At 37.5% G+C, this 17,342-nt stretch overlaps 2 protein-coding genes across 2 annotated transcripts in view; one reads left to right on the forward strand and one right to left on the reverse strand.

The window, feature by feature from the left end:
* Window positions 1–981: 981 nt before the first annotated feature.
* LOC135734636 (WD repeat domain phosphoinositide-interacting protein 1) lies at window positions 982–12,339 on the reverse strand. The gene is made up of 12 exons (XM_065253498.2): window positions 11,775–12,339; window positions 11,417–11,499; window positions 10,573–10,742; window positions 7,815–7,911; window positions 7,563–7,660; window positions 7,382–7,474; window positions 7,227–7,297; window positions 6,950–7,057; window positions 6,125–6,283; window positions 5,913–6,020; window positions 5,652–5,773; window positions 982–1,712 (listed from the first exon to the last, which is right to left on the reverse strand). The coding sequence occupies exons 1-12, from the start codon at window positions 11,906–11,908 to the stop codon at window positions 1,591–1,593; spliced, it is 1,365 nt and encodes a 454-aa protein (XP_065109570.1). The 5' UTR covers window positions 11,909–12,339; the 3' UTR covers window positions 982–1,590.
* Window positions 12,340–12,835: 496 nt separating this feature from the next.
* The window catches only part of LOC135734637 (arf-GAP with dual PH domain-containing protein 1), a 34,564-nt gene continuing 30,057 nt past the window's right edge, over window positions 12,836–17,342 (forward strand). The window contains exon 1 of the mRNA XM_065253499.2: window positions 12,836–13,254. Coding sequence (XP_065109571.1) covers window positions 13,176–13,254 — 79 coding nt within the window. The 5' untranslated portion in view covers window positions 12,836–13,175. The remainder of the gene's footprint in view (window positions 13,255–17,342) is intronic.

Consider the following 17,342-nt stretch of genomic DNA (forward strand, 5'->3'; position numbering starts at 1 on the left):
GCTCTTTGCAAACATCAATTTAATCATAAAAATTAAAGATACACACATGCATTTATGATTACTATTTAAGAACTTTTTTAAAGATGAATGGGCTTTATAGAAAATAATCAAAAATACTACAGCTTTTGGTGAAAAAAAAAAAAAAAACACTTAAACAGCACTCCGTACCAAAGACCAATGCAATAGGCAAAAGCTATATTTTGCAAACATAATTTTATTTGGTAAGGGTGCCATTTAAAAAATAATCAATGCATTATTGACTTTACAAACTAAAATTTGTATATGTAATAAATATCTAGTGTCAAGATCCAACCTTCTTAGAAATAAAGCATTAAAATGTATTTTTCTACCCGCTATCCAAAGTCAGTTTCACTTCATATTCAGTATTTTAGCTTGCATTTGTGTATTTACACACAGACAATTAAAATATTCTCTTATAATATATACATTTGCATTTTAAAACATATGGAAATGTATGGAGAAATATTTTACACTTAGGCCTGGCTAATGGATTTTATAAACACTCACGCACATACGAAAAATAGCACTGTTTGCTGTGGAGATATTTTTATGGGGATATCAAATATTGTGAAAAACATTCAAATATACTGAAATGTTGTTCAATAAACAACATCTTTTAAACACATTGTTCATGAAAAATATGCTATACATCCATTTTTAAAAGATGTTTTGTCACTGACCCATTATGTTAAAATGGGTGCCTTTTAATTCTAAATAATTTCCTTATTTTAAATTGAGGTAGCAAACAGAATGCTGAATTGTAATTCAAATTTGTTATTCAATGATAAAAAAGTTCACCTATAAAAATGTATTTATTTTATTTATACTTATCTCATTTATACTTTGTGCATTTGTGATTATTATTTAGCTCCCAGAATGCTCTTTCTTACCTCAAATTTTGTGTGTGTCTGAAAGCTCTAAAATTGTGCCTTCAGAGACAGCATTCCAAGGCATGAAGGCATCAAGGCACATCTAAATCCAATGTTAGGTTTACTTCCTGTCTCCTGAGATGCCTTCATTGTCCTGTCCCACAATTCTATGCGTGTGTGTGCACGAGTAATGTGATTGGTCAAGCCTGGTCGAGTTTGAAAAAAAAAAATGGCGACCAAGAAAGCGGCTGAAGCACAAATTTAGTGAAAATAAAGTTTTCATTTTTGTTTTCACACCTATTGATTGCATTTCTAGCGAGAAATTAGTATTGTACTTTTCAAATATGGGATTGGTTATAGCAAAGGCGCTCTCTGTTTATATTTCAAACAGAACTCGATTACGCTGCCTATGAAGTCTGTCCGAATGCCTTTGCCAGAGCTGCCTTCATGCCACCAAAGTCATTGCCTCATGAGGCAGCAAGACAACAAGTCAGCTGCCTAAGCTTTTGGAGTCAGATGTTTTGTGCTTGCTATAAAATAAAAATTACTTAATGATATTAAGATCTAAACATCCAAATCCAGCACTGCATACAACACTTTGTTTGCCACATCCTTTAAAGATGTAGTTTAAAAACAGAAAGACCTGCCAAAATGAAACCCAAAGTCCTGAAGATATAAAAAGACACATGGAGTTTACTCTTCAGGTATTCTGAAAGTTAACTGGAGGAAACTCCTGTTCATCATCGAGACAGACCGGTCCATCTGCAAACTCATGTTCTGGGATCAGCTCTCCTTTCTTTGCACCTCCATCCTCAGAATAACCTAAAGAAAAGTTGACCATCATCAAGTCATTTACTTTAAATGCTGTACACAATACATGCTACTAACGTATCTGGGTCAATGAGCTAATGATCACTTATTTTAATATGAACATCAATCACCATTACTCAAAACCCACTTACGCTAAACCCTTAAAGGGATACTTCACCGATTTAGCATTCAGCTTTGTATTTGTAGAAACCCGGCAGTATTACTGAATGACCATGTTTCCCTCCCTCATTTCCCCCTGAGAGGAGAGATATCTGCATTTTGGTTCTGCAAAAAAGTCCTCCGATGATGTAATATGACGATTTTTGCATCATCGGAGGACTTTTTTGCAGAACCAAAATGCAGATATCTCTCCTCTCAGGGGGAAATGATGGAGGGAAACATGGTCATTCAGTAATACTGCCAGGTTTCTACAGATACAAAGCTGAATGCCAAATCGGTGAAGTATCCCTTTAAGTATTATGGTGCAAACAACAACATAAAATGATGTCCACGTATGTGGACATACAGGTCTTAGGATGTTAAAGGGGACATATCATGAAAATCTGACTTTTTCCATGTTAAGTGCCATAAATGGGTCCCCAGTTCTTCTGTCAACCTAGAAAATGTGTAAAAGATCAACCCAGTAACTTCAAGCATGTGAAAAATTAGGTCATTGAAATTTGTCTCCCCTTAATATTGTCAGAAGGAGATAATACGGCCCCCTTAATCTGCACTATCCAACGGCACTGCAATTTAGTACAGAGGGAAAGAGAGAGAGGGAAAAAATTATTGACAGCACAATTGAGTTTTAATTTCAACAAACCATCATTGTGATAAGTGTTTGCATTTCATCAGTTCATTTGCATTTAAAAGGACACCCCAATACGGCACATTTTTGCTCACACCTAAAAAGTGGCAATTTTAACATGCAATAAAAATTTATCTATGGGGTACTTTGATCTAAAACTTCACATATGTACACTGTAAAAAAAATCCGTAAAAATTGCAGCTGAGTTGCCGGTAATTTACCGTAGATTTAAATTTATGTTATTTACTGGCAACATTTTGTTCAAAGTTAAATGAACATTTAACATTTACAAGTCTTTGTCTTTACAGAGTAAAACTAAAAAACAGCATCAAGCAAAACATTATGGGAAACAAAATCTGAAGCAAAAAACAGAAAAAGGTTGATGATGATTTCTGGTTCCCAGAATGCTTTGCATGAGGCTGTTTTTGTATAGTTTTATTCTGTAAAGATAAAGACTTGTTAATATTTAAAATTTATTTAACTTTGAACAAACTCTTGCCAGTAAATAACATAAATGTAAATCTACGGTAAATTACCGGCAACCCAGCTGCAATAACATTGAAATTTTTACGGACTTTTTTTACAGTGTACTCTGGGGACACTGAAGACTTATTTTACATCCTAATAAAGTCTCATAATATGCCCCCTTTAAAGGGATACTTCACCGATTTGGCATTCAGCTTTGTATCTGTAGAAACCCGGCAGTATTACTGAATGACCATGTTTCCCTCCATCATTTCCCCCTGAGAGGAGAGATATCTGCATTTTGGTTCTGCAAAAAAGTCCTCAGATGATGCAAAAATCGTCATATTACATCATCGGAGGACTTTTTTGCAGAACCAAAATGCAGATATCTCTCCTCTCAGGGGGAAATGAGGGAGGGAAACATGGTCATTCAGTAATACTGCCGGGTTTCTACAAATACAAAGCTGAATGCTAAATCGGTGAAGTATCCCTTTAATTCTGTGTTACTGGAACCTGTTGTACACAAATGTGGACAATTACACTGATTCATGTTCAAAGAAAAATATTTGGTTATTATATTTATTAGTTCTTCCTAACCCCAAAATAGCTGGAAGAAATCTGAAAAAAAAAAGACAAACCAAAGCTCTGGTCTTAGGAGGTTAAAGGTGAATAGTGTCATTTTTGTTCCACTATAGTCACTAAACGAAATGGCAAAACTGAATACCACAGACAGGTTTCCCAAACATCACCCTAAACTCAAAGCACCAATGTTGCTGTGTCTGGCTTAACGTTATTGTATTGTTTATAGGAACACAAAGATGTAGTATACACTTAAAAACTAAAAATCACTCTTACTAATGTCTCTGCATAGTAAACTGGGATTCAAAAGTATTTTAACATTAAACATAACACATATCCCCTTTAAGATCTGCAGGCTTAGAAAATACCAAAACCCTATGAGGAGAGGACGTTTAAGAACTTTTAATAGTCATACTGATTGATATATATATATATATTATATATAGATATACAGTGGATATAAAAAGTCTACACACCCCTGTTAAAATTGCAGGTTTTTGTGATTTAAAAAATGAAAACAAGATGAATCATTTTGGAACCTGTTCCAACTTGATTCCGTACTTCCAACCTATATATTAAAGTAAATAACAATAAGAAAACTTTTGTGGTGAAAAAATGGCAAGTAAAGTTGTATAATAACCAGGTTGCATAAGTGTGCACACCCTTAAACTAAAACTTAGTTTAGGCACCTATAGATTTTATCACAGCGTTCAATCTTAATGGGTATGTGTCAATCAATTTCACACTTTTTGAATTTGCAATATTTTGCCATTTCTCCTTGCAAAAGCATTTTAAATCTGTCAAATTGGCTGGGTGTCTCCTGCACAGCCCTCTTCAGATCACCCCATAGATTTTGAATGGGATTTAGATCTGGACTCTTGCAGGGCCATTCCAAAACCTTGATCTTGTTTTGGTGAAGTAATTCCTTTGTTGATTAGATCTGTGCTTTCTGTCATTGTCATGCTGTAAGGTGAAATTTCAATTCATTTTAATTGTTCTGGCAGAAGCTTTTAGGTTTTGGGCCAAAATTGACGGGTATTTGGAGCTACTCATTATTCTATCCACCCTGATTAAAAACCCCAGTTCCAGCTAAAGAAAAGCAGCCACAAAGTATGACGCTGTCACCTTCATGCCTTACAGTGGGTATGGTGTTCATTTGGTGATGTGCTGTGGGTTTTATTGCACCAAATATATATTTTGGTATAAGGGCCCAAGTTCAACTTTGTTCTCAATGGACTATAATACATTATTCCACATGGATTTGGGATATAGAAATATTTGTTTTTACAAACTTTAGATGGACTTGATGATATTTTTGGTTAAAAAATGCAAATAGCCCGAACATAAGGAATTCAGGAGATTTTCGTCACATGTAGGGAGCAAAAAGTACTTGCCAGATATTGTTACAATTCTTTTAATGTTGCTGTAGGCCTCTCGGCAGCCTTCCTTACCATTTTTTTCCTGGTTGTCTCATCAATTTTAGGTGGATGCCTGGTATTAGTAATGTCAATGTTGTGCCATATTTTCTCCACTTGTTGATTATTGTTTTTACAGTACTCCATGGTATATTCAGTATCTTGGAAATGTTTTTAACCCTCTGTTGATTGATATTTTTCAACAATTGGATCATGTACCTGCTGAGTAAGCTCTATACAGCCAATGGCTTTTCGAGTTGGATGATACTCAGAAAAATCCTTTAGGACCAGGCACACTTCATTAATAGTTAAAAAGTAATTTTAATTGATGACAGGTATATGTACTACTTCATATTTAACTTAAGTCTAAATGTGATTGGTTGCTTCTGAACACTGCCACAATCACTATTGTAAAAGGGTGTGCACACTTATGCAACCTGGTTATTGTACAACTTTACTTGCCATTTTTTCACCACAAAATTATTCTTAATATTATTCACTTTTATATATAGGTTTGAAGTAGGGAATTAAGTTGGAACAGGTTCCAAAATGATTCATCTTGGTTTCATTTTATAAATCACAAAAACATGTAATTTAAACAGGGGTGTGTAGACTTTTTATATCCACTGTATATTTCAAGCATAGAAATAACAGATTAATGCATAGTTTAACATTCTGACAAACCCGTGAGTGAACTGGAGGATGGAGAGTCTTGGTGTGCGGTTGTGGCAACAGTTGCGGCATATGATGGGCTACCAACATCTATGTCTGACACCACTGGATTTTCATCATCACTGTCAAACAATCTGTTGAATATATAAAATGCAAAATAATGACGATTGAATTTTTACATTTTAAATGAAAGCAGCCAAAGTGTGAATCTGATGGAAAAATTGTAACTCTGCGCCAAAAAAATTATGATTGCACATATAGCAACTAGCTCACCTGTGTTTCTTGACTAAATGACACTCTCCACCTTCCTGGAGATCTAAAGTGTAAATGTAGAGATGACCATCTAAAGAAGCCAACAAAAGATGTGGGACCTTCTGGATACTGAAAACCATGACGCAGAAGTGCAAATAATAATATTTAGATACTTTCTCATACTTGCAGCTTCTACTTCATATACAGTAATTACTATTATCCTTTCGACTCACATGGCAAGAGCCGATACGTTCTTCATGCCGGACACACTGAGACGGACGGTAGCAAACGCTCTGTCCTGATGCATCATGTCTGACACTTGAGAGGGCAGGTACGTGCTGGCAGCAGAAAACATCTTTCCCATATATGCTGACCATGTTGGACTAACCTTACTAGTTCAAATAAGCAAAAATAACAAATGATGAATAAGGATAAGGCTTAACATGATGCAAAGACAAATACTTCTTGTCATCATCAGCACATGTTTTAGCTTATGTCTTATCTATACAGGGAATTTTTTTCTTGTGCTCGAGAAAATGCAAAAGTGTGCAGAATAGTTAAATTACTGTTAGTAAACAGTAATGTGTATTATGTTCGGATTGTGATTTACTCTTTTTCTGCTTTTTAAGCGATTTAAACATATCCTTTGTTCAAAATTAGTTAACTGTGGGAGTCATTCTTATTATTTATTATTATTACATTATTTATTTATATGTCGATAAACACCTGACACTAGCGTCACATCAAAAGTAAACATGTTTATACTTTAAATCTGCTTGCTGCCACATGAAGCTATCGCAAAATATAAAGTGGGTTATTTGTTGGCCTTGAATCTTGTTTAGGGTTTTAAGTTACTGTTGCTGTTTTTAAGAGGTTGCATCTTCTGTGCTGGTGGTCCAGACTGTGTGCCTAATTTATGCAACCGGTCTTTTTTAAATCACAGAGGTGTAGATATTTAAAAGCTTACCTAGAACTTCTGAATATGCACACATTGTGCGGATAAAATAATACAGCGTCAAAAACTAATATTGATGCTTGGATGAGAGGTGTGGTTGTACCTGGGACTGTGGGGCTCCAGTTTGAAGATATGAACAGTCTCTGTGTTACTAGAGGCACACAGAAACTCTCCATTGGCACTGAACGACAAAGAACTGATGCTAACGTACCTGGACAAAAAGATAATAGGATACGCATTACACTTAAAAGAAATAGTTCACTCAACAATAGAAACGGTCATCATTTAATCACCCAAATGTCATTCCTTCTTTTTTTTGCAAAGGGATGCACAACATTAGAAGATTAGTACTAAATCATCAGACTTTACAGTAAATGTACCTCTTCATTCCTCTGCGGAACTCGAACAGTTTGACTCCATCGGGTATGCTGAAAACTCTTATAACAGTGCCCTGGGTTATCACAAGATTAAATAAAGAAACCTGGTATGATGAAGATATTTCATTTTATCGAAGTAGATAGCTTTTCCATCTTACTCTTTCTGAAGCACTGGCAAGATTGGTTCCTGAGGCATTGAATGAGATGGCTGCCACAGGGCTGGCATGAGCAGAGATCGTGGTCACCATAATCTAAAACAATTAAAGTGTATAGTGTAGGTGTAGATTTCCTTATAAAGCAAACTAAAGAAGTTTGAATTTGGGCTCTAAACATCCTTACCTGATTCAAAGCATCATAAAGGGCAATTTCTCCGGCAGTGAAACTGTAAGGGTATGCCAGGTATGAGTTGGAATAATTTACAGAAAGTGCGCACAGACCTGTCAAAAAGAAGCTTTGATATTGTTACTACAAATTTACTTCATATGAAAAAATGAAAATAATGGTTTTAATGACCACAATGCAATCTTTAATACACAGATAGTTACATTTTAAACTTCATCTGTTTGTTTTTGATGCACTGATAGTGTTTACCTCGGGGGTTTGGTGGCGTGTTGAGAAGAGACTTCAGAAGTTTCATATCCTTGATATTATGGATGTACAGGGCCTCCTCCAAACAAACGATAAGTCTCTGAAAAAAATACATACTACTGCCATACTGAGTAAGATCAAACACTGAAATGAATCACTAAAACAATTTACTTTACCCAAACCAGCAGCAACCCAAGACTGTAAATTTAGGTGGGGCAGATTATATGGCTAACCTGTGATTAACTGCTAGTGAAATAAGTTTTACATCTAAACGACTGAACGCATGCAGAAGAGGTCCAGTGTCCTTGCAAAATCAAAGTATTTTTATGGAAGTCGCATCACAGGTCTGTTTATGTTTAATGTTATGAAGTACTACGGCTGTTTGAAAGGGTAATGGCTAACCAGAACTGTTAACATCCTAATCCTACCCCCAAACCTAACCCTAAACAAAACATCTCGCAAGATTTTAGGCCAAGGATTTCTCATTTTAGGACACTTTAACACTTTAGGAGTTTTAGGGCCAGGGGGTGTAGTAGATGAGGGCTTGGGGTGAGGATTCCGGGCAAGCTTGATGGGGGGCTTAGGAGAGACAGGCTTGGTGGAGGGTAATCGGAATAGGATAGTTCCCAGGGGGGCATCTGGGGCCAGGGCATGGCAGGGAAACCAGGCTGTGGTAGGGCAGGACCGGAAGTGACGGAGGGAATGGAAGGGAACAAGGCAGGGTTCCAGGGCAGAGGAGGAGTTGGAAATGGGACGGGTAGGGGAAGTCCAGGGCTGATTGGGTAGGGAAGAGAGTTCAGGAAGGTCATACAGACAGTCGTATGGGACCAGGCAGACGAACAGGACAATGATGGTGCACGGGAGGAAACTGCTGATGGAGCTGGTGAGACAAGGGGTGCTGCAACTGGCAGCGGAGGTAAGACAGGGACAGAGACAGAGGGCGCTGTAGCGGGCTGGGAGGCCAAGACAGAAGGTGCTGCAACGGGCTGGGAAGCCGAAACAGGGAAAGCTGCAGTGGGCTGGAGAACCGAGACAGGGAAAGCCGGGCCAGTTACCAGGGTTGTCAGCATCCTCTGCTAGCTAGACGTGAGGGGCTCATCGAGGCATCTAACAAAGATTATCTTTAATTCGGCAGTGTTGAACCTGGCTAGGTGTGCCTCCCCCAGGAACTTCTAGGCAAAGGACAGAATATCTGCGCCCTTCTGCCACATACTGAACAGCAGGTGGGCATGTTGACTGCAGCGGGCAACAGAGGACGAGTCCATAATGTCTGCTGGGTTCTATTTATGCTACGTTCATTCTGTCAGGGAATTTGATAAACGAACCCAGGCGCAGACAGATATAGAAAAAAACTGAACACTTTATTAAACCAAAACGAGAAAACAAGAACCAAAGAGGAGGCAAAACAACATTAAACAAAGCACTAGAACATGAGAATGTTAAGCACTAAACTAGACAATTGTTTAATCTAAACAAGTGGTTTTCAAACTGGGGGCCGCAAGATGGTGCCAGGGGGGCCCCAGTTTTATGACATTTTATGAAATACATTAATTTATCATGAATTCTGTGTAATTAAACCTAAAAAAATAAGGCTACTAACCAAAAGCACTACTTTTTGTATAATTTAATGTTTTTTTTATTAAAATGTTGAGTTTTTTGTCACAAATTTTCTTTGGGGGGCCGCAAAGGAATGCACCGTACACAAGGGGGGCCGCACGCTGAAAAAGTTTGGGAACCACTGATCTAAACAATACAGAGACCATGCATTCCCCACACAAACATTGTCCTGTCAGAATCCTGCCATGCTGAACTGGATATTAATACTTAACAAGAATCTGGCAGGATCCTGACAGTTTTTACTGGAATACACCCAAAAACATCACTTCCCATTGGCGTGTTGCATGCGGTGTAGTCGCACAAGTTAGCCAACTGTGCAATATGCACAACTTACTTATGCATTCCTGTTAAACATAGTAGATCGCTTCCGGTTCTGTATGCTCTACGCTGACATGGTGCTGTTTTCATACATGAAGCCTTTAGGAGCTACCAAAGACGAGAATAACTAATGTCCAGAGGATATGCTTGTTAACATCTTAAACCTAAGTAAAAGAAAATGTACTACCTTTTTTAAACTTTATAGCTTTTGACAAAGGCATTATCACATACATTTAGATATTACAATATAAAGAACATAACACAAATAATTATACTATGCGTCTAAGTAGAAAAAAGCTGCTCAAGTAAAAGTACACAATTTAAATGTAATTAGGTATTAAATAAATTTTAATATGCAATATTAAAGGATACACAGTATGATTCTATGCTTTAGAATGTAGTGAAAATTTTCCCAATACAAATACCTTAATAAAGCACACATGCTTGTAAAATTGAACTAATGTAACTAAGTATTGTCCACCTCTGCTATCAAGTCCAACTAAATTCAATTTAAGCGTATAATAGTCCGTTTTACTGGCATTTGCGTCGCAGCCGCTATGAAAGCCAGCCATTTTGTTGAACGACAGGGCGAGTTTGGCGTGGTCACGTGGAAAAGTGACGTCAATGCATACAGTATTCCCATACATATTTCATCTCACTTTACGACTTAAAATAATGTAAAAACTCTGAAAATATTTAGCATTTTATATATTTTCAATAGTGGATTAAACCTTCCCATATCGAGGAGACACTGAAACTGATGTTTGTAATAGCAGGCTATAGAAGCACTAGGATGCCAAAGTGGACATACTGAGCTAAATGTTACCTGTCGGTTAAGTTTGACAGCGAGGATGTTGCTGGAGTAGCTGTAGTTACAGATCTCTGTGCCTTTCTTGAAATGGTAGATGTTCATTCTGAATGGTGTAGATTTGCTCACAACTACCATTAGACTACTGGAGAAGAGCCGTTCTGCAATGTACACATCAGGGCTTTCGACTACTCACAAAAAGACAAAAAAATCACTTTGTCAAAAATAAAAGATTTAAACACTCACTTTTTCTTTTATTAAGTATTTAAGCCTGACATTTAAGTCTGACATGACCTGACCTTTGCCTTAGTTCTGTTTATTTTAGAAACTTCACAAAACGCTGGCAGCAACCAAATGTGTGCCTGCCTTAAAGGGGACATTTCAAAATACTTTTTTAAGATGTAAAATAAAGCTTTGGTGTCCTCATGTGTACGTATGTGAAGTTCTAGGCCAAAATACCATATGGATAATTTATTATAACATATTAAAATTGCCACTTTTGAAGGTCTGAGCAAAATGTGCAAAGTGCAAATGAGCTGCTCTCTGCACTAAATGGCAGTGCCGTGGTTGGATAGTGCAGATTAAGGGGCGGTATTATCCCCTTCTGTCATCACAAGATGAGACAAATTTCAATGACCTATTTTACATGCTTGCAGAGAATGGTTTACCAAAACTAAGTTACTGTGTTGTTATTTTTCACATTTTCTAGGTTGATAGAAGCACTGGGGTCCCAATTATAGCACTTAAACAATAAAAAGTTTCATGATATGTCCCATTAAGTCACAAAACCTCCTTTTGTAGTTAAAATAGTAATGGGTCGTAAGGTAATTGGTACATAACATGATGTGCTATTTTAACTTACCACTCTGATGAATACAATTCATTCTTTCAACAGAGGACAGAGAAAAAAGTCTGTAGCCATCCTTACAACCAACAACCAAAGACCTAAAATAAAAGTATAGAGTGTGGTGTAAATGCAACATAAGTCAGTAGAGAGTACAGAAAATTCTTATTGTATGTAATAATTATGGTATAGTATTCATGTATGTGTGGATGGGCAAATAGGCTTTTATTCACACAATAAAAAATACAGGAGTTTAGAAGATTTTCCCCAGACGTTGTGGCATTACAGAGGACTTTTATTGTTTAACTGGTAATAAATTGCATTTTAATGTATTTTTAAATCCCACAGGCTATTGTAAAGCAGTAAGTGCTCTCACGTTATGTCCTGGTTGAAGGAAGCACAGAGGAGTCTTTGAAATTTCGGAGATCCATCCAATCTCTCCCTGTGGAAGGAAGAACCAGACTTTTGTACCTCCTCTCCAGTTCGGACGTCTGGGATTGTTTGGATCATGTCAATCTGTCCCGCACCGCAAAGATTACAAGGGCAACTCAACTAGTTTGGCTAATGTGTGCCTATAAATATCGTCCGTTAAAAAAAGAAAGATTTTTTTACTTGGCAACACGTAAATGTGTTATATTAATATTACATAGTTGATTAACGGCACGCACAGTAATCAGTTAACGTTACACTGGGAAAAACAAAAACCAAGTGACGTTATCGGGTCCCGTCACGGAGCTACTAAAAGCCTTATTGGTTGAAGGTAACGTCTATCTTGCGTTGGAAGCTTTGTCTGATTGGCTCACACACGTGTACCTAGGACGGTGAATGGGCGTGTTTTTGCAAGACGTTTGGTGATTGGCTGCTTTCACTCTCAATAACAGCACGAGGAGTTGTTTTGGTCAAGTCATACATCAACCGCAGTTGGAAGCAGCACATACAGATACAGAAACAAGATTATAAATATTAACCATAGTTTAGTTATGATTTTTTGTATCAAAACCATACTAATTTACCATACTTTACATTTTTAGTAAAACTAATAGCTAATAAATCATGGTTAATTTTCCTATCATTTGTATTTGTAAGAGAAACAAAGTTAAGTACAGAAGTATACATTACAGAAAATAAACAAGTGTAAATAAAATAGTGTAAAAAGGAGTCATAAACGAAAAGTGCAAACAAGCAGACACACACGTTTATAAGCATCCAGTGTATTACAAAGTATGTTAATAAGTTAAATGGCACAATAAGCTCATTATAATAATATGCGAATGGTCTTCGCAGCGACATATGGCATCAAAGAACCGCAGGCAGAGCGATGGGAAAGCTAAGATCTCGCGGTTTTCTGATGTCATATTACGGTCAGTCTGCGCAGCACCGCAGTCGAGCACAACTACGTAATAGACAATGGCGCAATTCCAAAACTCACCACTAGGTGTCTCTGTTTTTTCTATCTGATTTTGGTAAAAAGAAGGGAGGTGGTAAGACGCTCAATTCTCTGGAGCGAAAGAAAAGGATCTCTCTCTCTCTCTCTCCCCGCCGTCTGAACCTTGCGCGCAAACACAAAGAGGAAAAGAAAGATTATAATTCGTACAATTTCCATTGCTGTACTATCTGGAACAACACAACCTCAGAGCAGACGTGCTTCCGAATATTTTGCGGATATTCAGCGTAAAATCTTTGACGTGACCATCGCTGTCCCATTCATCAACCTGCTCGCGATAGAAAACCCCTGCGGAAACGTATCGATCCCGTTCTCCGGTTGATAAGGCGAGTCATGGAACGGAACAGCTGCGTGCTGCGCGATCTTCGGCAGCAGCCCGGTAATGACATTTGTGCGGACTGCGGGGCTGCAGGTAAGAGCATCTCACCTGGTCAACTGCTATACTGTATGTGCCGCACCTGTCACTGATCGATCCTTTTGGTTGGGGTTTGTATGGCTCGTGTGAGATCAGTCAGGCCCAGAATGAAGTAAGATAATACAGCTTTTAAATGCATAAATATTTATTAGTTATGTTTATTCATTATTTATTATGTTGTACTTTTGCTGTTAATCATATATTAATATTTTTGGTTTAGATTGCATATACATTTTAAAAAGGATAATTAAATTATTTTTATGTTTTAATTATTAAAAAATATATGCCATAATAGTATATAGAGAGGGAGATAGATAGTGCTGCTTTAAAATACATTTATATTGTTATCATGTAAGCTGCAACAAAATGGTTATTAAGTTAAAAAGCATTGTTTATAGCACAGATACTCATTGTAAACACACAAATTCATGAACACGTAATGTAAAGTGTGACAGAGGGAAGCTTTGCCTGTGACCACATGTTTGCATTTCCATTTTGGGGGACTTTTAGAGTGTCATTAAAGTGATTCAGCATTGCGTATGATGCTCCAGTCACATGTCATTATTGTGCCTTAGGGAAACAATATGAACCTTTCATTGACACTAAGCTATTCGTAACATTGGTTGGCCCCTCGGTGTCAGGAGCAAATCTGTGATCCAGATGATGTCATTAATAATATGTGTCGCTGCCTGTGAAAACTCATAAAAATAAGTCTTTAGTCACAGACAGGGTCACATACAGTCATATACTGTATACAAAACCATATACATCCACCCACTCCTAAAAGTAGCTAGGTAACAGACAGTATGGAGTCACCTATGTTGTTTGTGATGTGGGTCTTTCTTGTGGCCCATTTTGAGGGGTGTTGTCAGAGCAGATGTGCGTGTATGTGAGTCACATAGTGGGTGACTCAGCTGTATTTTCAGGTCTCTTTGGATTTACCTGTAAAGCTCCTTATTGAGTTTGAATGAGAAAGTCAATGTTTTTAAGTTTAATGGCTCTGATGTCATCTTATACTGTACATACTTTTCTGCATTGCAGATTTTCCGTACAGTAACACATACATTTGCGTATACAGTACTTAACCTTCCATATGCATGCTGTCCTATTAAGACAGTAATAATATTGTGACTCCCATAAGAGAATTCTGGGATTTTTGCCCAGCATTGGATGTCAGCCCTTTCGCTCTGTTTTACAACTGCGGGAGATTTATGGGCTGGATGAGAACTTAGCATATAGGCCAGACAGACAGCAGAAGTCACATCAGACCGACCAATGCTTGCCCACCGGTATGAATAGCACATTAGACAGTTGAGATCAGAGTTATCTATTTTCTACATTAAAATGTATACCGTATGTGTGACAGGCACTTCAGAAGACCTATATTCATAAAACATCCCACAATTCAACTCAAAACACCTGAATATGTGTGTCAAAACCTGGGCTGCGTCCGAAATCACATACTGTGACAGTAGGTACATTTTTTAAATAAAACAACGCCCTCCGTCTTTCTCTTCATTGGTTAACTCTTCTCCTGGGGATCACGGGATAGCAATGTGTACATCGAATGAACACTTCAGGATCAGTATCTGGATACTTTTCTCCTTCTGTTTTTCTAAAACGGTGAATTCGGACATACTACTTACAGTACCTCGCCTTCTGCTTTTTGCCTACTACTTAATAGTATGGAAGTAGGTGGTTTCGGACACAGCCCTGGTCTTCCACTTTTTATCACATCAAAATAAATAGAGGCATATCTGTCTCAGAGTATCATGAGAGGGTTTTTACAGAACTCATTGTGAAATAGTGTCAAAGAATTTCCCTAAAATAGGAAACGCTCAAACCACTTCTTTCACAGGCTTTTGAAGTATCGGTGATGTAATTATTAATTTCAGTGCAATTTTTGCCACAGAAATTTCCACATACTGCCTGTGCTTCAAACATGAAGTATGTTTTTAGGAAAAGGGTGCTGTTACTTTTGTAAATAAGAGAAAAACAGGAAGGTTCCTTATTTAGTAAGTAGAATAGTAAGTTAAAGGGTGGGTGAGTACCTATAATTTGGGCAAGGAAGCAAACACCCAGCAACATATCCAGAACAAAGTACCACTCGGAACATCTAAGCAACCACATAGCAACACCCTGACAACCACATATTGTCATGAAGCTAACTATAGCACAAGATAACACCACTTAAAATCTAAAGAGAAATGTCAAAAGGTAAAAGTCTAAATTTTTAGCTATATTTCATCAAATATATTGTAATCCATCCATCTACGCATTTACCTTGATTTATGCAGTATGTAAGAATAAGATCTGTATTGTCACTGTACATGTACAACCTCCACATGGCACAAATACTAGGGTGACCATACGTGCCATTCTTCCCGGACGCATCCCGTCCAGGATTTCGGTGTGTCTTCCGGAAGTCGTATTTGTTGACCGCATACGCCATTCAGTTAAAAACATAAGATATACAATCGTAGTTTCATTAACCTTAAAATGTAACGGTTGCTTTTCTGTAATAATAATAATAATCCTCTATGACGTATGCGGTCGACAAATACGACTTCCGGAAGACGAACACAAAATCCTGGACGGGATGCGTCCGGGAAGAATGGCACGTATGGTCACCCTAACAAATACATATATACAAATAACCATGTACAAATTAAGTTTTATACTTTAAAGGTTATGCTATTGTACAATACACTATACACAATACAATGCAATATACACAATATAATACAATACACTTTTTTTATCCATGAGGCCACATGAGCTTTTCCAGATTCAAAAAGAAAATAAATTCAAAATGCCAGATACTATAATTGTATATGTTTAACATCACCTGGGTAAATTATGTTTGCGGTTGTTGTTGAGGGGGAAAGTTTACCCAAAAATTAAAATAATGTCATTAATGACACCCTCATGTCGTTCCAAATTCATAAGACCTTCGTTCACAGTTTAAGATGTTTTAGATTTAGTTCGAGAGCTTTCTGACCCTCCATTGAAAACGTATGTACGGTATACTGTCCATGTCCAGAGAAGTAATAAAAACATCATCAAAGTAGTCCATGTGACATCAGTGGGTCAGTTAGAATTTGTTGAAGCATCAAAAATACATTTTGATCCAAAAAAAAAATTATGACTTTAGTCAGCATTGTCTTCTCTTCCGCGTCTGTTGCGAATGAGCGTGCACAGTGATGCTGCTGACGTATGATGCTGCTGACGTGTTATCCTCAGACATGTTTGCGAAGATTTTTTTCACACTTACAGCATGTGTCTCCCTCTGACTGTAAGCGAAGATAACACCAGATAACACCTCAGCAACGTTGTACGTCAACAACGTCGTACGTCAGCAGCATCAATGCAGTCTCATGCACGTGGTTCACAACAGACCCGGAAGAGAAGATAATGCTAAATAAAGTCATAATTTTTGGATCGTTTCAACACATTCTAACTGGCCACTGATGTCACATGGACTCCTTTTATGATGTTTTAATTACATTGCTGGACATGGATAGTATACCGTACATAGATTTTCAATGAAGGGTCAGAAAGCTCTCGGCCTAAAACTAAAACATCTTAAACTGTGTTTCCAAAGTCGAATGGATTTCTTACGAGTTTGGAACGACATGAGGGTGAATCATTAATGACATTATTTTCATTTTTGGATGAACTATCCCTTTAACATGTTATATGTTGACAAACATACAGTTCACACGACAATGAAAAGATGCTGGAAAACATAGGATACCGAACACACACATACTATACAAAACGCTGTGCTCCAAAGGGGTGGCACACCAAAGTGTTTAAACGTGGTAGACACAGATTGTAGGCGCTTGCCAGCTTTTTTTCAGCCGATCGCTTCGTTTATCAGTCGTTGAACAATGCGCGGGTTGGTTGTTGTGATATTTGTCGCACCCCTCCTTCACTGAGATTGGACGAGTGAGAAGTGACATTGACGAGCCAAGCTTTTCACCCAAAGTTTTTACACCTATTTACAACTCTTTGCATGGAGAAAACCCACCAGCTGCTGGCTTTTTTGAATAGCATGATGCCTCTATTGGAAACAATTGAAA

This window comes from Paramisgurnus dabryanus, chromosome 1 (assembly GCF_030506205.2).
Source record: "Paramisgurnus dabryanus chromosome 1, PD_genome_1.1, whole genome shotgun sequence".
In the NCBI taxonomy this organism is placed as follows: domain Eukaryota; kingdom Metazoa; phylum Chordata; class Actinopteri; order Cypriniformes; family Cobitidae; genus Paramisgurnus; species Paramisgurnus dabryanus.

What these genes read in the sequence shown, in the direction of transcription:
- LOC135734636 (XM_065253498.2), bottom strand. Translation starts at nt 11,908, where the DNA reads ATGATCCAAACAATCCCAGACGTCCGAACTGGAGAGGAGGTACAAAAG. An exon ending in GAATTGTATTCATCAGAGTG is followed by an intron (nt 10,743 to 11,416) that starts GTAAGTTAAAAT and finishes TTTTGTGAGTAG; the next exon opens with TCGAAAGCCCTGATGTGTAC. An exon ending in TTCCGCAGAGGAATGAAGAG is followed by an intron (nt 7,058 to 7,226) that starts GTACATTTACTG and finishes CTTTTTGTCCAG; the next exon opens with GTACGTTAGCATCAGTTCTT.